A 21,243-nucleotide genomic window follows, 5' to 3' on the forward strand; every position below is an offset into this window, starting at 1 on the left:
CCAACAAATATGCACAGGATTTTGCCGGGCACCCATGACTCACGTTCGTAATCCTAGCTACTCAGAAGGCTGAGATGTGAGGATCGTAGTTCAAAGCCAGTCTGGGCAGGAAAGTAGCAAGACTCTTATCTCCAATTAATCACCAGAAAACCAGAAGTGAAGCTGTGGCTAGCTGAGTGCTAGTCTTGAGCTGAAGAGCTGAGGGACGGCGCCCAGGCCCAGAGTTCCAGCCCCACAACCAACAAAAAATAAATAAATAAAAATACATCGGGTTTATGGTAGACACATACAGATGGGAACTGTTTAGACCAATCAGAGGTGGCTTCTTGGAAGTAGGGATGTTTATAACCAGCCAAGTGAACAAGAGCTGGGGGGGGGGGGGGGCGGGAGGGAGGGAGGAGATGCCATTGAAACAGGAGAAATTGGTGCCTTCTAGGAACAGACAGAGGCTAGTGTGGTTGGGGTGTGGTGAGCCATGGTTTGAAACTGGTGAGAATGTAAATAAGAGCCAGATGCAGTTTTGCTGGCTATGGTAAGAAGTATGAAATGTATGCTAAGAGCAAGGAGAAGCTAAAAATAGTTTTCTGCAGAGGGCTGATCTTGGTTCAGTCTGGTAGAACCACAGAAATCAGTTGTTTTTCTATACTACAGTCCTGAAGACAACTGTCATGTTCTCTGAAACTGGTTTTCATTCCTTCACTCATCTCCAAAATGTGTTTGTTGCTTCTTATCCAGAGGATTTATGAACATTTCAAAAGGCCATTTGAAAATGTTGAAAGTATGGGAAAATGTAAGAATGTAAATGATGTGTGTACATTTTAAAATAAAGGAATCTTAAGATTTTAGCCATATTCTGAAAGAGGCCTTGTAAAGGTGAAGAGGCATGTCTTTAGCATGGCACACATGTGAACTACTAGGACTAGATCTCAGTAAACGATTTTGTAGTCTGTGAGAGGAACGCCATTAGAGGACTAAATGAGATGATAATATGAAAGTCCCCCCCCCCCCCCTTCAAGTTTTAGGGCTTGTATTTAGGGCCTCTAGCTGTTGCTCCGTTTTCTTGCTCGTACCTGTTACTCTACCATTTGAGTCACATCAAGAGCCTGGCATTTTGCTAGTTAATTGGAAGTGGGATTCTGGTTCCGAACCCCCACCACCATCCAAGCCTCAGCCCTAAGAGTAGCTAGGGTTACGCGAGTGAGCTGTCGGCGTGTGGCAGTGAAAGCTTTTCAGGATACACCGTGCCGTGTGCGTGGTACCGCGTTGTACCACACTGTGCCACTCGAACCATCAGCATCCCTGGGGCTGCAGGGATGGTTCTAGAAACTGCTTCTTTAGCAGTGCTTATTCCGTCTAGAGCCACTGGTGAAACAGATCTGCTTTCCAGAAGCTTATTATCTATCCTCGAAAGCCACTAAGTGCGGGGCGTAAAATGCTCTGGGATCCGGGAACTGCAGCAGCGGCGTTCAACCTCCACGGGCGGAAAATGTTCCGTGGAATTCCTTTCTGAAGTGGGCTTGGCCGGTCTGAGCCCCGCAGGACGCGCCCGGGCCCGAGGCCGGCGGGGGCGCAGCCGTCCCCCCGCGCCCGGACCAGCACCGAGCACTTGGGTTTCGGAGACGGAACTTTGTCTGCGGGGCAGTGTGGTTAGTATACGCAGCCCGCTCCGAGCTCCCTTAGCGTCGTGTTGGGGGACAAAGTACACACGCGCGCGCATCCTCACGCGCGCACACGCGCACGCACGCACACACTCCGAAACGCCAGGCCCAGGCCCCTCAAGACCAGAGGATCCCGGTCCGCCCAAGCACACAATGGCGACTCCTTGACGGTGGCTCGCCCCTCCTCCTCCCACACTCACACGCCCCACGGTGCCGGGGCTCGCCCGCGGGGGTCTCCAGCCCTCCTCCCGTCCGCAGCCCCCGGGAGCGCAGCCCCGGAGCGCACGGCCCCGACCCGACCGCGCGCGCGCACCCTCCCTCCGGGCCGCGTCCCTCCTCCTTCCCGGGGAGCCGGAAAACCCGGAGCGAACCAGCCCGGCCCGGCCGCGCATGCTCAGTAGCGCGCAGGTTCAGTTCGCTAGTAGGAAGCTCCGGCGCTACACCGGCGTCGGCGGCGGCCGCGGCGGCAGCTCCGGGCAGCCCGATTCCCGCCCCCCCCACCCTCCCCGATCGCGACCTCGAGCCCTTCCCTCCCTCTGAGACCCCGGCCCGGCCCCGTCCCGCCCGGAGGCTCCCGCGCTCCGGAGTCCCCGCGGGCCGAGCGGCCGGAGCGCCCTCCCCGCACGCCCTCCCTCAGCCGACCGCTCCTCGGCGGGCCAGGCCCGGCCTGGGAGCGCAGCCCCGGCGGAGCGGAGGGCGAGCGGGCGGCAGCGCAGGGCGGCCCGGGGCGGCGCCGGCGGGCCGGGGAGGGGCGGGGAAGGGGCCTGCCCCGGGGCGGTGGTGCGGGATGCCGCCACCGCCGCCGCCGGGCTGCGTCGGCTGTCCGAGGTCGGTGCCCGTGTCGGGAGGAGAGCCGGGTGCGGGTCTCGCCCCGCGGTCGCCTCGCCGGGGCTAGTCCGGCCGCGCGGCGCCCCGAGGGGGCCGGCCCCTCCGGTGGGGCCGCGGCCCTGTTCCGCGCTGCGAGCTCGCCCTCTCGCGGTTCCCGGGCCCGGCCGCCGCCGCCGCCGCCGTCCCTCTCCCCGCCCGGAGGCGCCCCGGGGGCACCATGCAGGCGCCGCCGCTGCCCTACGAGTTCTTCAGCGAGGAGAACGCGCCCAAGTGGCGGGGCCTCCTGGTGCCGGCGCTGAAAAAGGTGAGGCGCGCGCGGAGCCCCGCTTCCCCGAGGCCGCCCCTGTGCGCGGGCGCGGGCGCCGGGGCCGGGGCCGGGGAGGCGGGGCGCGCAGGGCCGGCCTGCTCCCCACCGCGAGGACCGCGCACGCCGACCCTGCCGGGCTCCCCGGGGCTGACATGTACCCCGGGGCGGGGACGGGGGACGGGGGCGCAGGCCGCCGAAAGCCTGGCGGAGTTGGTCGGTGGAATCCAGCCACGGGGAGGTTCAAGCCCTGCCCCTGGATTCGCGGGCGGCAGTTGGAGGAGCCTCAGTTTTCAATGGAGGTCAAAGCAGGTCACTTTTCCGCCTCGTCGGTCTCGCGGAGCTGCTGTCACCCTCCCGTTTTAGGTGTCCAGTGCGCTCGTTTTACTGGCTCTTGAATGCTCTGGCCATGATGCTTGCACTAAGTAATTGCGAGCTTGCCTGCCTGCCAGCAGGACCTGGCTGGCCTGCTTTGCTCTGCTCTGCCCGCCCTCTGTAATGACTCTCCATTCTCTTCATTAACTAGGAGGGGGCGGGGGGGGGGGGGGGGAGAAAAGCCTCTTGGTCTTACAGTAGAAACGGATTTGTTTGCAGAATTTGCCGTGAATATTTCAGATGCGAGTTACTTTTTGCTCTCTGAAAGGGGCTCACTAATCACAAACATCTGCGATGTTTTCTAAGAAAATGGAAGAGATGCCATATAGTTTGTATTCTTTCTATACCACCAGGCTTCACGGCATCAGTTCATGTTTGCGTTACCTGCGAGCTTGCTTACTAGCTTGTCGTAGAAGCAGGGTAGTGTATCTGATGCTTGAAGATGGTACCTTGCTAGGACAAGGGAAAAAGTTAAAAAAAAAAACAAAAACCAAAACTCCTAAAACCTCATTACCAGTTTGGGGCTATTTTGCTTAGAAGCAGGCAGTTCCTATCCCAAGAGAACCACCAAGATACCAGTAGAGAATCCTTTAAAAGTATTGGCAAAAGCATATTAGGGATTGGCAGATTTACTGAAATCTGTCCACACATGCATTTTGTTTGACATTTTGGGCCTTTTTTTAAAAGTGCAATTAATTACCAATATTAAAAAATGGGACAGACATAAAATCTGGATCTTCAGATTAGGGAAATCTCTCCACTTAGGGCTTATATCAGGCAAGATAGTGAACTTCTGGAGTTGTGTAAATGGCTGCCCCTCAATAGACAGGACATTTATCTCCAGCTTACCACGGTCACCTTAGTGTTTGTTTATTTATACAATCTCATTGTTTCTATTCTTTTGCAAAAGTAATGGGAGGAGTCTAAGGTGCAGTCAGTCTGATATGTAAGGTCCTTTACTTATTTAACTATCCACCAACTGGGATTGTAAGACAACTAAGACACCATCGACATTTCATGTCTCAGAACTTGTGCTTTCACTTGCCTGCTGGATGTTTCATGTGGAGATTGCTGTATCTTGAACTCATTCTTCAGACTTATTATTAGACTGTAGAATGGCTGACTTGTGTTCTTGTACCTGAGGCTCTTTTGACATGCTGTTCCTTTCACCTGGAATGCCCTTCTTTGCCTGGCCTGTTTATCCTTTGGGATTAACCCAACTCAGAACTTTTCTCAGCTCTTAGGGCTGAGTCAGATAGTACTCCTTTGATTTCTTCTAGCACCCTATCCTAACTTGTAGCTGTGAATTTTTAAGTTTCAGTTTTCTCGTCTGTTCCTCCCTTTCCCCACTTAGATTGGTTGCTTCTTGAGAGCCTTCATTTTATTTCTCTTGTATGCAGTGCCTGACATCTATTGAATAAATGGGTAAGGGAATACCTAAACTAAAACTTTCACATCTGTCCTTCTACCAACCAGTTTTAAAGTTTCTTCATTTATAGCGTTAGTGTTTTCTTTCTTTCTCTCTCTCTCCCTCCCTCCCTCCCTTTCTTTTTTTCATTTTGTTGGTCGTAGAGCTTGAACTCTTGGGGTCTGCACACTGTCCCTGAGCTCTTTAGTTGAAGGTGAGTGCTCTACCACTTGAGCCACAGCACCTCTTTGGATTTTCTGGTGGTAAATTGGAGATAAGAGTCTCATGAACTTTCCTGCCTGGGCTGGCTTTGAACAATGGTCCTCAGAGCTCAGGCTCCTGAGTAGCTAGGATTACAGGCGTGAGCCACTGGTGCCTGGTCAGCTTTAGTATTTTTTTAGGTTCAAAATTTTGGAGTCCCCTCTGACTTCTGCATTACTGTCCACATTCAGGATCATTCATTCACCTTTGACATATTTTTCTAATCTGTCCTCAAGTCCTACCAGCTGTTCTGAATCCCTTCTAACAGTTAATGCAATTGTCTCTTAACTGAATCCACTGCTCATCACTAGCCACTACCACATTTCAGGAATAGTGGTACACTGATGAACACATCACACTTTTGTTCAGAATGACTGATTTTTTTTTTTAACTTAGTGTAAGATAAAGTGTACAGTTTTTATTTATTTATTTATTTATTTATTTTTGTCGGTCGTGGGGCTTGAACTCTGGGCCTGGGCGCTGTCCCTCAGCTCTTCAGTTCAAGGCGAGCGCTCTACCACTTGAGCTACAGCGCCACTTCCAAGTGTACAGTTTTTAGCATGCAGTTTATGGAGATTGTTGATCTCCTGTATGTATTCAGAATGTTCCACTATCTCTGACTTCATTTATCAGTTGAAGATCTATCTTATCACACAGATATATCATGCCTACCTCAACAAGTATTGCCCTTGGCACTAAGAATAAAAGAGCAAATAACATAATAAGAGACTAGAATGTGATGTGCGGTGGTGCGCTGGCTTGGAGAGATAACTGGTTTACAGACAAATTTTGTACATTGAGCTAAGGGGTTTGAGGGTTTTCTTGTGTGTGTTTGAGTGCTGCGTGTGTATGTATTCACATGTGTTCTCATGCCAGTCCTGAGGCTTGAACCTAAGGGCCTCAGTGCTGTCCTTTTAAACATTTTTGCTCAAGGCTAGCACTCTACCACTTGAGACACAGATTTACTTCCAGCTTTTTGGTGGTTAATTGGAAATGAGCATTGTACAGACTTTCCTTCCCTGGGCTGGCTTTGAACTGCTATCCTCCTATCTCAGCCTGCTGAGCAGCCAGGATTTACAGGTGTAAGCTACTAGGTGCCCAGCATAAGGACTTGAATTTTATTTTGAAGAAATAAAGCCATGGATTTTGAAATAGGAAAATAATATCAGATTTGAATTTTAGAAAATTCACTTTGACCTGAGAATGGAAATGGATTGAGACATGAAGTAGGGAGAAACGTTGGAAAGCTAGTTTACTTGTGCAGCTAAGAGGGGACATGTATTTGAATTAGGATGGGAATGTGGGGCTGGCTTGTTTGATAAATGTTTAAAAAGGATAATTGGCAGGATTTACTACCTCTCTGGGTTACTAGGGAGAGTCTTTCAGGTTCTTTTTGTACATGCTTTCTCATGTACTGGAAACATTCAAATTGGGAAAATTAGGCAGGTAGAGAAAAGGACATTTTCATTGTATTCTGGACTTACTCAGTTACTCTGAGGTTTGTGCCAATGAAAAATGTAAAGAGGGGCTCAGAAGGTGGCTCAGTTGTAGAGTGCTTGCCTTGCATGCATGAGGCCCTGGGTTCGATTCCTTAGCACTATATAAACAACAACAACAAAAAAGCCAGAAGTGGTGCTGTGGCTCATGTGGTAGAGTGCTAGCCTTGAGCTGAAGAGCTGAGGGACAATGCCCAGGCCCAGAGTTCAGGCCCCATGAACAGACCCCCCAAAAAATAAATAAAAAAACGTAAAGAGCAGATGAAGGGAGACCCAGAATTGATTTTAATCAGGATAGAGAGTTGTAGAAAAAGGGCCGCCACCCCTTTTGGGAATGTTTTAATTTTCTTTAGTTGTACAAAGGAGTTGTCATGCAACAAGCAGTTTATGGAAACTGCATCTTGATCCACGTTGCCCCGGTCAGCATTCTCACCCATACTTCCCAAGCCACTTCTTCCTTCACTTTGAATTTTAGGTCAGGTACTGAATTTTTTTTTTCTTGCTATGTAACAAAGCGGTTTACATAAACTTGATCTTTGTCATCCCTTCAACATCTTCATCCTCCCTTGGACCCTTCTTCCCTAATTTTTCCTTAGCTCTGTGACTCTTGCCTGCATTAGGAGAGGCCTTTGAGGTAGGATGTCTTAATGAGATAATTTTTGGATATCCCTTTAAAAGTGCTTTGGGGTTGCCCAGTCTCCTCCAACTGGCAGTTGTTTTTGATATCTGATGGAACAGATTTAGAAGTGTGTAAGTAGAGCTATAAGTATAGACGAAGTCTTTATCTGTAGTGAGACTTGTATGCCAATGAGCATGCAGTGTGAATGAGCTCTTACTCAACAGAAATCTAGAAACAATCCAAACGTCCATCAAATTTGTTTCCTTGAATATTAGTCAATAAATTGTGATGTTGTTATTCAGCAGAATGAAGAGGAATGAACTACTTATAAACATGGCAGTATGGTTGAACCTAAAATTCAGCTGAAAAATTAAAGCAAGAGCATATATTGTATAATTCTATTTGTGATATTTCTGGGGCTTAAACTTAGCCTCCTGCTTGCTACCACTGAGCCACACCTCCAGCTCTTTTATTTGGGATTTTTTTTGTGTGTGTGTGTGTGAAAAAATTTTTTTTCAAATATTTAAAAATTTATTAAGGTATTGTACAGAGGGGCTACCATTTCATGTCAAATAATGAGTACATTCCTGTTTTTTTTTTTTTTTTTTGGACAATGTTACCCCTTTCTTTACTTTCCCCAGTTCCCCTTCCCATCTCTGCCCACAAGTTACATAGGTCATTTCCATATAGTATATACCAAATAGTATGATGGCATTTGCTTTCCCTCCCTCCCTTTCTGAGTTTCCTCCTCCCCCATATTTCCCCTAGGAAAAAACCTCAAAACAAAAACACCACCACCACCACCACCACCAGTAATAACAACAAACCCATGTTTCCATTTTTTGAAGTTTGTCTCAATAAATAGTATTTTAAATGTTCAGAGAAGTTACACCTTTGGGCTCCTGCTCTGTCTGTGGATGCCTTAAATCCTTTATAGGTTATCATATGCAGTTATATTTTAGATCTAGTGTTCACATATGAGAGAAAACATGTACTGTTTTTCCCTCTGAGCTTTGTTTACCTTGCTTAGCATGATTTATTTTAGGTCCAATGTGATGGTTATTTTTGAGATAGTCTTGCTGCTGCTGCTGCTTCTTCTTCTTCTTCTTCTTTTTTGTCAGTCATTGGGCTTGAACTCTGGGCCTGGGCTCTGTCCCTCAGCTCTTCAGCTCAAGGCAAGCGCTCTACCATTTGAGCCATAGCACCACTTCCAGTTTTCTGGTGGTTTATTGGAGATAGGGTCTCACGGACTTTCCTACCTGGGCTGGCTTTGAATCGTGAACCTCAGATCTCAGCCTCCTGAGTAGCTAGGATTACAGGCAGGAGACACCCATGCCCGGCTTAGTCTTGCTTCTTGCCTAGAGTATCTCTGGACTTTGATCTGCCTATTTATTGTTGCTGGGATGATAGGCACATGTTACTATACCCAACTTTTCTGTTGAGATGGAGGTTCCCAGACCTTTCTCCCCTTGCTGGCATGGAACTACAATCCTCCCAGTCTTAGTCTCACGTGTAGTTTTGGATGACAAGCACATACCACCATGCCTAGCTATGGGTTGAAAAGGGGTCTCACAAACTTTTTCTATCTTAGGCTAACCTCAAACCTCCATTTTCCCATTCTCAACCTCCTAAATGGTTAGGATTACAGGTGTGACCAACTGGTGCTTTACTTTTTTAAAGATTTCCTTTTTATGTGTATTTGCCAGTCCTGGGTCTTAAACTCTGGGCTTGCGTGCTGTCCCTGAGTTTTTGTTCTTAAGGCTATTGCTCTTGGCCGGGCGCTGGTGGCGCATGCCTGTAATCCTAGCTACTCAGGAGGCTGAGCTCTGAGGATCATGGCTCAAAGCCAGCCCGGGCAGGAAAGTCTGTGAGACTCTTTATCTCCAATAAACTACTAGAAAACTGAAAGTGGCGCTGTGGTTCAAGCAGTAGAGTGCTCGCCTTGAGCTGAAGAGCTGAGGGACAGCGCCCAGGCCCAGAGTTCAAGCCCCACCACCAACAACAGCAAAAAAAACCCAAAGGCTATTGCTCTTAACATTTGACCTATAGCTGTAATTTCAGCTGTTTTGGTTTAATTGGAGATTAGAGTGTCAGGACTGGCCTGCATGGTCTGGCTTAAAACTGAACTGTGAGCCACTGGCACTTGGCTAGAGATGCTTTTATTTTCTGTTCACTTCCTTGATTGTATGAGGGTTTTAGGGTTGCCTACATACACTAAAAGTTTTTGGATTATGTTGCTTAGATATATGCATTTTAGGGCCTGAGAATGTGGCTTAGTGGTAGAGTGCTTGCCTAGCATGCATGCAGCCCTGGGTTCAATTCCTCATTACCACATGAGCAGAAAAAGCCAGAAGTGGCGCTGTGGCCCAAGTGGTAGAGCCTTGAGCCCAGAGAGACTCAGGGACAGTGCCTAGGCCCTGAGTTCAAACCCCAGGACTGTCAAACAAACGAGCAAAAAAAACCCCAAACCCAAAAAGGCTAGATATATGCAGTTATTTATATCTGTTATATTAGTTATATCTCAATCAAGATGTTAAAGAACTCACTGAAATGATTAAAATTGAAATGGGGCTGGTGTCAGAGCTGGGAGAGGGGGATAGGAAAGAGAGACCCTGTGTTTGAGAAGCTGAGAGAGGAGTGAACTTCAAAATGAGTCTACCATATTGCCTACAGAAAAATCAAAGAACCTGAAAAGTGTTGGATTTGACAGCTAAGGGGCCATTGTTTACTTATGTCAGAGACCCCCAAATCATTCCATACATAATGGGGCAAGTTAGAAGATGGGCAAACATGAAAACAATATGAACACTAAGGCCCATTTTATTTTCTAGGTTATTTTTCCCCTAGAAACTTGAAAATGAAGGGGAAAGATATGCTGTATAGGCAAATAAAGGGTTATTTAAGGTTGGTAAAGACAGTTTTGTTGATCTCAAGGTAGCAGAAATTTTTTAAGATCCTTTGGGGCAGGTAGAGATTCTGGGAAGGTGCTGAAGGAGTTGAGTCTATCAATGGAATCTATCAATTGCACTGTTTGTTAGATGCTATTAAATGTTTCACGTGTGATCCCACTTGATTCTCATAGGATGCTTTTTTTTTTTTTTTTTTAATGTCAGTGGATCCAGATGAGCTTACGTTCGAAATTCTGAGCCAGGATACTATTTTTGCTTCCATTGAATGGAAGGAGAAAACTGAGATTTGGAAAGGCTAATTTTCCCAAGTAATTTTGTTAGAGAGTCTGCATTTTTATTTTTTATTTTATTTTATTTTTTTACACCCCAGCTGAGTCTGCATTTTTATTTATTTATTTATTTATTTTTGTTCGGTCGTGGGGCTTGAACTCTGGGCCTGGGCGCTGTCCCTCAGCTCTTCAGCTCAAGGCAAGCGCTCTACCACTTGAGCTACAGCACCACTTCCGGTTTTCTGGTGGTTTATTGGAGATAGGAGTCTCACGGTCTTTCCTGCCTGGGCTGGCTTTGAACCGCGATCCTCAGATCTCAGCCTCCTGAGTAGCTAGGATTACAGGCGTGAGCCACCAGCGCCCGGCTGAGTCTGCATTTTTAAACACCATAGTGTGCTACCTCTGGTAGGGATGGTGACAGACTTTCTTCTGAGACAGGAGTTAAAGAGATACAAATGGGCTTGGTGTTTCAGAGATAGAAAATTTGTGTTTGGGCTGGGAATGTGGCTTAGTGGTAGAGTGCTTGCCTTGCATTCATGAAGCCCTGGGTTCAGTTCCTCAGTACCACATAAACAGAAAAGGCCAGAAGTGGTGCTGTGGCTCAAGTGGTAGAATGCTAGTCTTGAGCACAGAGAGTCTCAGGAACAGAGCCCAGTTTCTGAATTCAAGCCCCAGGACTGGCAATAACAAAACAAAACAAACAAACAAAACCCCCCACAAAAACAAAAAGACAGAAAACGAAAATGTAACTTGGTAGCCTCTTTTTTATGGTAAAATTAAAGGCAAGACTTAGGAGTGGAAGTCATTGGCCTGGTGGCCCTATGAAGCCGCCCCCCCCCCCCCCCCTCCTGCCAAATCATTCCATACATAAGGGACACATGTATTCTTCTGATGCTTTTTGTGGGCAGCCAGTGGCTGTCTGCCTGTATTGATAATTTTTTTTTTTTGGGGGGGGGGGGTCCGGTCGTGGGGCCTGAACTCTGGGCCTGGGCGCTGTCCCTCAGCTCTTCAGCTCAAGGCTAGCACTCTACTACTTGAGCCATAGCGCCACTTCTGGCTTTTTCCTTTTTGTTTATGTGGTGCTGAGGAATTGAACCCAGGGCCTCAGGCATGCAAGGCAAGCGCTCTACCTCTGAGCCACCTTCCCAGCCCTGTATTGATAATTTTGTATGGCCTGTGAATGATGTTATACCCAAACGGCCTTTGTCAGAAAAAAATTTCCCTACTCCTGCTAGAGTAAGGAGTTTAAACAGTGATGCAGTTTGGAATTTGTGAGTAGAGATGACATTGATTGTATTTTAGAGTTTTAAGATATCAGAGCTGAAAGATACAGGAGACCTGAAGTTGGTGTATAGAAAAGCAGGTTATATATATGGATGATGGTGAACTTCACAAGGATTATGGTATGTATTATAGTAGAGGGAAGACTGTAATCCTGAATTGGAAGAGAAGTTTTAGAACTAACAGTAGTAAGAATATTTTAACCAAATATACTTGTTACAAGTGGTGAGTACTTCCCAAACCCCTGGAATGTATTCTCTACTCCAACTGTGGATGGAATAGAAAAAAAAAATTGCCTTTCATGTTAGTATATTTTTGTCTGGTGATTAATTTGGTGCTGTTGGTACAGGGGATTTGAACTCTAGGCTTCAGGGATGCTGAATGCACATTGTACCACTGAGTTATACAAGCAGCCCTGTGGCTAGATGTTTACCACCACATTTTTTTTTTTTTTGGGTCCGGTTGTGGGGTCTGAACTCTGGGTCTGGGCACTGTCCCTCAGCTCTTCAGCTCAAGGCTAGCGCTCTACCACTTGAGCCACAGCACCACTTCCAGCTTTTTTCTTTTTGCTTATGTGGTGCTGAGGAATTGAACCCAGGGCCTCAGGCATGCAAGGCAAGCGCTCTACTGCTGAGCCACCTTCCCAGCCAACCACCACATTTTACTATGAAAAAAATTTAAGATGAGTGTGATGGCACAAAATATAAATAGGAAGATTACAGTCTGTCATTCCCAGGTATAAATTTGAGGCTATCTCAAAATTAAGCAAAGTGGAAGAGTGTACTAGGCCCTGATTAGGTTCAAACCCTAGTACTGCCAAAAAAATAAGTTAGATGGTGTAATCTGTACTAAGCCACAGTAAGAGGCACAGGTAGCAGGATCATGATTCAAGACTGGTCCTGGGCAAACTAGATTCTGTTTGAAAAATAACCAAAAAGTAAGTAAAACTCTGTGCGTGTGTGTGTGTGTGTGTGTGTGTGTGTGCGCGCGCGCGTGCGCACACACACACACACACACACACACGAGAGCACGTGAACTGGTGCTTAAACTCAGGGCTTCATACCCTTGCTTGGCTTTTTTGGCTCACAGTTGGCGCTCTGCCACTTGAAGCATGCCTCCAGTTCTAGCTTTTTTCTGGTTAATTGGAGATAAGAGTCTTTGAACCATGATTCTCAGCTCTCAGCCTCCTAAATGGCTAGGTTTTTACAGGCATGAAGCACTAGTGCTCTGCTGAAGTTGTGGGTTTTTTGTTGTTGTTGTTTTGTTTTTTAATGAATCCAGTCCTTTTCCCTACTGTGTGAATATGCTTGCTGTAGTTTATGCAGTGAGTAGAGACTGGGATGTTTAAGTTTCGGGCTGTTTTTTCTTTTGTGGTGTTGGTGATTGGACTCTGCTTTGTACTTATGAGCAGGCACTCTACCACTTGAGCCATACCTCTAAAGTTGCCACTACTTTGCTTATACAAACAAGTCTTTTGGAAACATGTTTATTATGCTTGCACAGATACCAAGAGAAATGGCTCATGGAGTTGGTGCCTGTTTAGTTTATACAGAACTGCCAGATCTTTTCCCAAAGAGGTTGTACCGTTTTACATTCCTGCCAACAATGTATGAGAAATCTTAATTGCTCCACATCCTTAGCAGTATTTGGTGTTAGTTTTTAATTTTAGCCATTGTGGTATGTTTGTAATAGTATGTAAATGTGACCTTATGTGTATTTGTTACTGGCTTTTTGTATATATTCCTTGCTTAAACCATTTGTCTATTTAAAAGTTGAATTAAAAAAATCTTTTTAGCATTAATTTTTTTAAATTTTTTGGTGGTACTGTCATTTGAATCAGGGTTTTGGACTTGCTGGGTAGGCATGCTACTATTTTAGCCACACCTCAGTATGTTAGCAGAGAATTGTCTTTGGTATATGCTGGTTAAATATTCTTTGTCATATGTATATTCTGTTAATATTTACTTCTGGCTTGTGGCTTGCCTTATTTTATTGTATTTATTTTTTGTGCTGGTAAAGGCTTGAACTTAAAACTTCATATTGTTGACACTTTTTTCTGCTTGGCATGTGGCAGATAGTATTTTATTGCATTCTAGCTATTTGCCAGTTTTTAGGCACTGTAGTATACATTTGTATAGTTCACGCATACACATACGTACATACTTTGTTCCACCATTTTCCAAGGGGTAATATCCCACTTTTACAGATGAGGAAAAGATCTTCAAAGGGTAAATTGCCCAAGATATAGTGACTAATAAAGAGGAAATTGGGATTTGAACGATGGCCTGTTTAGCTCTAAGACAGCCTTTGCCTCCTTTGAGTAGCAGTATAGTACAGCACAATGATTTTCTAATTGTTTGGAATCTTAGGCTTTAGCAAAGTGCTGCCTTAGGAGAGAGGGGTTGAATGCAGATGACTTTGCATACCCCGCTTTCCGGCGGCCACTTATTTTTTCCTGCCAGACATCAGGCTTGAGCTCAGGGCCTGGGCACTGTCCCTGAGCTGCTTTTACTCAAGGTTAGCACTCTACGGCTTTTTCCATTTGTGGTACTGAGGGATCAAACCCAGGGCTTCATGCTAGGCAAGCACTCTACCACTAAGCTACATTCCCAGCCCTCCCTTTCCACTTTAAATTGAGGCACTCTTTTGTATATTGGCTTTCTACATAGTATTTCATTTGGGGAAAATGTGTTCTACATTAAAAAATCCCAGGCATCCTAAGAACATGCTCCACTAAGCTGTGTAGCTATCCACCCACCAAAAGAAAGAGTTAAAGGCAGTAGCTACTGAGAATATAATCTGCACCATAAAGGAAGGGGCTGAAGGTTACTAGAAGACTATCCTTGCATGCTTATTGGGTGTGATAGAAGTGATTTATGTTGGGATGGTGGTGGTAAGGATGATACTGATGCATACTCATGCATGCTAGGCATCACCGAGCCATGCCTCTAGCTCAAAGGGATTTTCTTTTGGGGGCGGGGTGCTAGTCCTGGGGCTTGAACTCAGGGCCTGGCTATTATCCCTGAGCTTTTGTGTAATGCTATCTCTCTACCACGTGAGCCACAGCTTCCTTTCTGGCATTTTGGTGGTTAATTAGATATAAGAATGTAATGGACTTTCTTGCCTCGGCTGGTTTTGAACTGTAGTTCTCAGATCTCAGCCTCATCCTGTACCTGGTGAGAAGGGATATTTTAAGGAAGTGAGAGTTAAGCAGCAAACGATGAAGAGAAATGAATTCCAGGATTTGTGGTAGCTGGAAGGCTGAGTTACTTGTCCATCTTAATTCTCACTAGCTGGAGGTGGGGATATGGAGCCAGATCTTGTGAACCAAATTATTGCATTTTAGTTTATGTGCATTTGGGAGCTACTGAACAGTTTTTAAGTAGGGTACTAGTAGATGAGAAATTTGAAGGGTAGTGGATCGTGGATTAAATAAGAGCTAGACTTTGTAGGGAGGAAATTGAGTTGAAAGATTTTTTTGCAGCCATTTGTGAAAGGGAAATGGTAGAAATAGAAAACACCAGACATATTTTAGAGTTGTTTAGAGGTAGGCTAGTGATTCATGGGCAGGACAGTGAGGAGTCAAAAAAGATTCTCAGGTATCTGATTAGTAGTGTAAGTGTGATGGAGATACAAGACGGAATGCTAGAAGATGAGTACCTCCCGGAGAAAAATTAAGAAATGGACAGTATTCTGGGGCTAGAAACTGTGGTAGGAGGGTTTTACACTGTGAGGGTAGCCATGTATGGCAAAATACATAGGACTTTGGTGGACTGTCCTGTCTGCAATGACAGGCGGGTAAAGCCTGAAGGCTTACGATGTTCTTCAAAGTACATGTCAATTGCCACCTCTTCCACAAAGCCTTTCTATTGCAACTACATCCCTGAAAGCTAGACTGAAGCCCTCATATTTTAGTAACCTCGAACCTCAGTTTTAATAGCACTTTCTGATTTTTAAATTGTTTTAAATCTTTAAAGCAGTATTTAAAGTGACCTCTTTCTTGTAGATTATGGAGTCCTCTGAGGACAATAACAGAGTCCCGTTCACTCTCATGTTCACCATAATGCTTCTTCTCATAGCTCTCCCCATAGTGTTCAGTACATAGTTTTGAATTGCTGGGGTTTTGACCGTGCCTTCCAACAATATACTACTAGCCAGGCATTGGTGGCTCACGCCTGCAATCCTAGCTGATCAGGAGGCGGAGATTTGAGGATCAAGGTTCGAAGGCAGTCCAGGCAGACAAATCCGAGAGACTTTTCATCTCCAGCTAACCAGCAAAAAGCCAGAAGTGGATATGTGGCTCAAGTAGTAGAACAGCATCCTTAGGGGAAAGAGCCAAATGAGAGCATGAGGCCCTGAGTTCAAGTCCTAATATTGGCCCCAAGAAAGAAAAAGGAGATTCAGTACTAATGAGTAAAGTAGTCGGGCTTACTTTATTAAGTAAAAAATGTTTGTAAGAGGAAAGGGGCAGAAGATCAGGGGGGAGTTGTCAGACTGTGGTGTGAGTTGCACTCCAAGTGAAGGAGGAAAAAGGAAGGAGAAACTTAAGGTAAAAATGCCTTAAATTGCAATGCTATACTAAAGAAAGTTTACCAAGGCCTCAGGAAATCTTTGAGTGAAAGTTGTCTGTCACAGGAATTCTGTATCTCTCAGGAATAGGCCAGCCTGTTTTAGCTGTCTTAGGATGCCTGCCTTGCCCTGTCATTTACTGGGAGGGGCTAGTTAGAAGAAAACCCAGTGATGGATTTCAGAGTGCAGCAGCTGGGGCCCTCAGTCAATTATGTTGCCTTATAGGCTTATTCTGATTGCCAGCCAGGGTCATCTCTGGGGCTTCTCAGCTCTCAACCCAAGAGTACTGATGGTTTCTTAATTTCCTTCTGATTTTGGATAATTGAATTCACCTCCCCCCAATACACTTAAAGTGGGTTATTTGGTTCTTCAAACTCTTACATTAAATCAAAAGATTTCTTGGGGGTGAATTCTTAAAATCAAACACTTTTTTCCATTAAAATTAATGGTATACAGTTTGCTTCATTTGCTGATCAAATGAGCATTGTTTCATGTTTAATGTTCACATAGTTCTGTAATTCACAAATCATATACAGAACAGTAAGACAAAAGAAAACAATTCAAGGGGTACTCACATTATTACTATATTAATTACTGAACTGGTACTCCAGGCAACATTATATAGTAAGTACTCTGAGTAGTCAAGATATACAGCCATGAAGATGCTACCTATTTTGTTGGATTTCTTTTCTAGTCAGCTCTATCTCAGAGGCAGACAAACACAATTAAGTAACTTCCTTGTAAAGCCAAATTCTGGTAACAATCTCCCATATATTTGGGGATATTTATGGGAGAAGACACACACACACACACACACACACGCACGCACGCACGCACGCACGCACGCACGCACCTCTCCCCCCCCTCTCTCTCTCACACACACACACACACGTACTCACGCACACACCTCTCCCTCTCCCTCCCTCCCTCCCTCCCTCCCTTCCTCCCTCCCTCCTTCCCTCCCTCCCTCCCTCCTTCTTTCTTCCTTTCCCTCTTCAGTTAACCACCAAAAAGGGCTCAAGTATTACAGTGCTAGCCTTGAGTAAAAAAATCTAAGGGAAAGTGTCCAGTCCCTCCATTCAAGCCCTAGTACCAACATACATACACACAGAGTAAAATTAAAATAGAATGCAGTTTTGATTAAAAAGATCTGAAGTCTAAAAAAAACCTATAATCTGCTCACATACTAAAGCAGCTTAATTTCAAATGGGATCAATGTTAACATAGAAAATAGCTTTCTTCAACTGCCCAATAAATAAGTGGGCGAAAGACTTAAAGAGAAACTTCTCTGAAGAAGAAAGAAGGATGGCCAATAGACACATGAAGAAATGTTCAACATCCCTAGCCATAAAAGAAATGCAAATCAAAACAACATTGAGATATCACCTCACTCCAGTGAGAACGGCAAAAATCAAGAACTCTAACAACAACAGATGCTGGAGGGGATGTGGACAGAAAGGAACCTTAATTCATTGTTGGTGGGAATGTAAACTTGTTCAACCACTTTGGAAAGCAGTATGGAGGTTCCTCAAAAGACTCCACATAGAGCTCCCCTATGACCCAGCAATCCCACTTTTGGGCATTTACCCTAATGTTTACAAACAAGACCACACTAAAGCTACCAGCACAACTATGTTTATTGCAGCATTATTTACCATAGCTAAGATATGGAACCAACCCAGATGCCCCTCAGTAGATGAATGGATCAAGAAAATGTGGTATATATACACAATGGAATTCTATGCCTCCATCAGAAAGAATGACATTGCCCCATTTGTTAGGAAATGGAAAAACTTGGAAAAAATTATATTAAGTGAAGTAAGCCAGGCCCAAAGAAACGTAGGTCCCATGGTTTCCCTTATTTGTAATATCTAGTATATGTATGAGTCAAGCGGAAAAGGTCAGATAATGTGATGTCAGGAAAATGAACCCTTAGATGTGTATTTTAATGTTTTTTTCTTTCATGCATGTGTTTCTAACACATTTATAAGATTATCTCTTTGTTGCTTTGTATGTCCCTCCCCCACAGTATAACCCTTGCTTTCACTATATTTGATGTCAGTATAACTTGTGGAGGAGATGGGGAAAAACCAGTTGTTTAAGGATACAGGTGGACCTGTTGCAACAATGAGAAGTACAAGTTGTCATGTCCAAAACGAACTTTACAATGTTGGTGGGGGGGGGGGGCTGGGGGGAGGGAGGAAGGAGAAGGATTGGGATTAGGGGGGGAGGGGGGAGGCTGGGAAGGGATGTGAAGGATAAACAAAGGAGGAGGCTGCAATGCTTGGTAAGAAATGTACACATTATCCTGCCCATGTAACTGTAACTCCTCTGTACAGTATGTTCACAAATAAAATTAAATTAAATTAAAAAAATAAAAATAAAAAAAAAAAAAAAGAAAATAGCTTTCTTTAGGGCTAAAAGAAAACCACTTGAGATAGGAAACAAGTTGAGTTAGATACGTGCTTTGTAATATAACAACTTTTAGATCGTTTATAATTTCTGCAACGATTTTTCCACATTTGAAAAATAGTACCTGAAAAACATATTTACTTTGTATTCCAAGTTTCCCTCATTGTGTCATGAATGTTTTCTTAATTTTATAGTTATCAAAACAGTTTTCTCTTTATGACTCAGTAATCTGTAGTGGAATATAATTATTATTAATTGTATTTATAACAGTTTTGTTTAAACACATCAGTAGTGTTCTCATTTCTACATACAGATTTAATAACTTCTTTGGATTTTTTTTTTTTTTTTTGGGTCCGGTCGTGGGGGCCTGAACTCTGGGCCTGGGCACTGTCCCTCAGCTCTTCAGCTCAAGGCTAGTGCTCTACCACTTGAGCCACAGTGCCACTTCCGGCTTTTTTCTTTTTTCTTATATGGTGGTGAGGAATCGAACCCAGGGCCTCAGGCATGCAAGGCAAGCGCTCTACCACTGAGCCACCTTCCCAGCCCCTCCATTGTGTCTTTCACTTAGTATATTGTTTTCAAGATTTGTTCATGTAGCACTTGCCATTTCATTCCTTTTTTTTTGTTTTTGGTCAGTCCTCGGGCTTGAACTCAGGGCCTAGGCACTGTCCCTAAGCCTCTTTGTGCTCCAGGATAGTGCTCTACCATTTGAGTTCACAGTGCCACATCTGACTTTTTCTGAATAGTTTATTAGAGATAAGAGTCTCATGGACTTTCCTGCCCAGGCTGGTTTCACACCACAATCTTCACATCTCAGCCTTCTGAGTAGTTAGGATTACAGGTGTGAGCCACTAGTGCCCAGCTCATTCCTTTTTAAGGCTGAATAATGTCCTGTTGTATGTAGGTAGCACATTTTGCTAATTAGTTTATTGACATTTGGAACTCCACTTTTTGACTACTGTGAATAATGCCATAAGGAGTATTGGCATACAAATATTGATTTGAGTCTTTGTTTTCAGTTCTTTCTGATATGTATTTAGAGTGAGTGAAATTGCTGTGTAATTGTAGTGCAGTTGCTTTGGTTAGCTTTTTGAGGAATGGCATATTTTTTGTAGAGCCTGCTGCATTTTACATTCCCATCAACAATGCAAAAATGTTGATACCCCTTTTCCTTGCCTGCACTTTTTCTTTTTTTTTTCTCTTTTTTATTTTAATTTAATTTTATTTGTGAACATACTGTACAGAGGAGTTACAGTTACATGGGCAGGATAATGCGTACATTTCTTACCAAGCATTGCCTGCACTTTTTCTTATTTACCTTGGTGTGAAATGCTATCTCATTGTGTTTCAGGTTTGTATTTTCCTATTTAGCATACTTACTGTCTTTCTGTAGATCTTCTTTAGAGAAATTGAGATCCATTGCCCAATTTTGTTTGAATATTTATAGTTCTTGTTAATTTCAGAAGATTTTTTTTTGTCATTGATACTGTGGTTTGAACTCAGAGCTTCACACTTCTCAGCAGAGATTACCACAGTCATGAGAGATTTTACACACACACACACACACACACACACACACACACACACACACACACACACACACACGAAAGTTTTATCTCTGAAGTGCTGGACTTTGAACCTAGTGTTTTGTGCATGCTAGGCAGGTGCTCTATCGCTGAGCAGTATCTCCAGCCTAAGGTTCTTACATATTTTTGATATTAGATTCTTATGAGATACTATTTACAAATGTATTTTTTCTAATTCAGACTCAATCAAAAGATTGGCTTCTCTTATTCTCTCACACTCTCCCTCCCTCTTTCCTTTTACCCCCTTTCTCTCCTTCCTTCCCCTCCTGTCCTCTTATGCTAGTACTGGGGTTTGAACTCAATTGGGCACTGTCCCTTAGCGTTTATGCTCAAGGCTAATTCTCTACCACTTGAGCCACAGCTCCACTTCTGGCTTTTTAGTGGTTAATTGGAGATTAGAGTCTTATAGACTTTCCTGCCACGCTAGCTTCAAATCATGATCCGCAGATGATTACAGACATGAGCCACCAGTGCCCAGCTGTTTCTTGATAATGTGTTCTATTAAAATGAATTTTTTAGTTTTTTTTTAAGTTCAGTCCATCAATTTTCTGATTCATTGCTCATCTTTTGGTGTCATAGCTAAGACACCAAAATGCATTGCTAAATCCAAGACTGTGAAGACTTACAGATAATGTTTCTTCTAAGAGGTTTATAATTTTAGCTCTTACATTTAGTTCATTGAGGCTTTCTTTTCTGATGGGTGGAACTTGGGATTGAAACCAGGGTTTTGTGCGTGCTAGGCAAGTACACTACCAGTGAGCTAATATTTCCAGTTTCTTTTACTTTATTGTGAGACAGGGTCTCACTAGGTTGCCCAGACTGGCTTTAACTTTGTAGTGCTCATATAGCAGCCTCCAGAGTAGTTAGATGAGATAATTCTTTGTGTTTGGTACAAGTAGGGAACAAGTTGTCCCAGCATCATTTGTTGTAGCACCCCTGAATGGACTTGGTACTTTTGTCAACGATCAATTGGCCATAGAGGTCTGAGTTTATTCTGGACTTTCTCTTTTATTTCATTGGTCTTTCTTTGTATCCTTAGGGCAATACCCACAGTTTTATTTTATTTTGTTTTGTTTTTAGTCAGAGTCCTACTGTATAGCCTATACTGGACTTGGACTCATAATACGCCTGGCTTTTTCTCCTAGTGCTTGGATTACAGACCCATGTCATCATGCCCTGCAACTGTATAGTTTTGAATACTGTAGCATTGTAGTACATGCTGAAATCAGAAAGTATTGAGTCCTTCACCTTCTCCCCGGTACCCTCCT

General features: G+C 44.3%; 1 protein-coding gene across 2 annotated transcripts in view; it reads left to right on the forward strand.

The window, feature by feature from the left end:
• Positions 1 to 2,676: 2,676 nt before the first annotated feature.
• Positions 2,677 to 21,243, forward strand: part of Sos1 (SOS Ras/Rac guanine nucleotide exchange factor 1) — a 108,816-nt gene continuing 90,249 nt past the window's right edge. For both annotated transcript variants that reach the window (XM_042675413.1, XM_042675414.1), the window contains exon 1: positions 2,677 to 2,790. In XM_042675413.1, the coding sequence (XP_042531347.1) occupies positions 2,704 to 2,790 (87 nt within the window). In that variant the 5' untranslated portion in view covers positions 2,677 to 2,703. The remainder of the gene's footprint in view (positions 2,791 to 21,243) is intronic.

The sequence above is a fragment of the Dipodomys spectabilis genome, unplaced genomic scaffold (assembly GCF_019054845.1).
Source record: "Dipodomys spectabilis isolate Male_0828 unplaced genomic scaffold, ASM1905484v1 ptg000026l, whole genome shotgun sequence".
NCBI lineage: Eukaryota > Metazoa > Chordata > Mammalia > Rodentia > Heteromyidae > Dipodomys > Dipodomys spectabilis.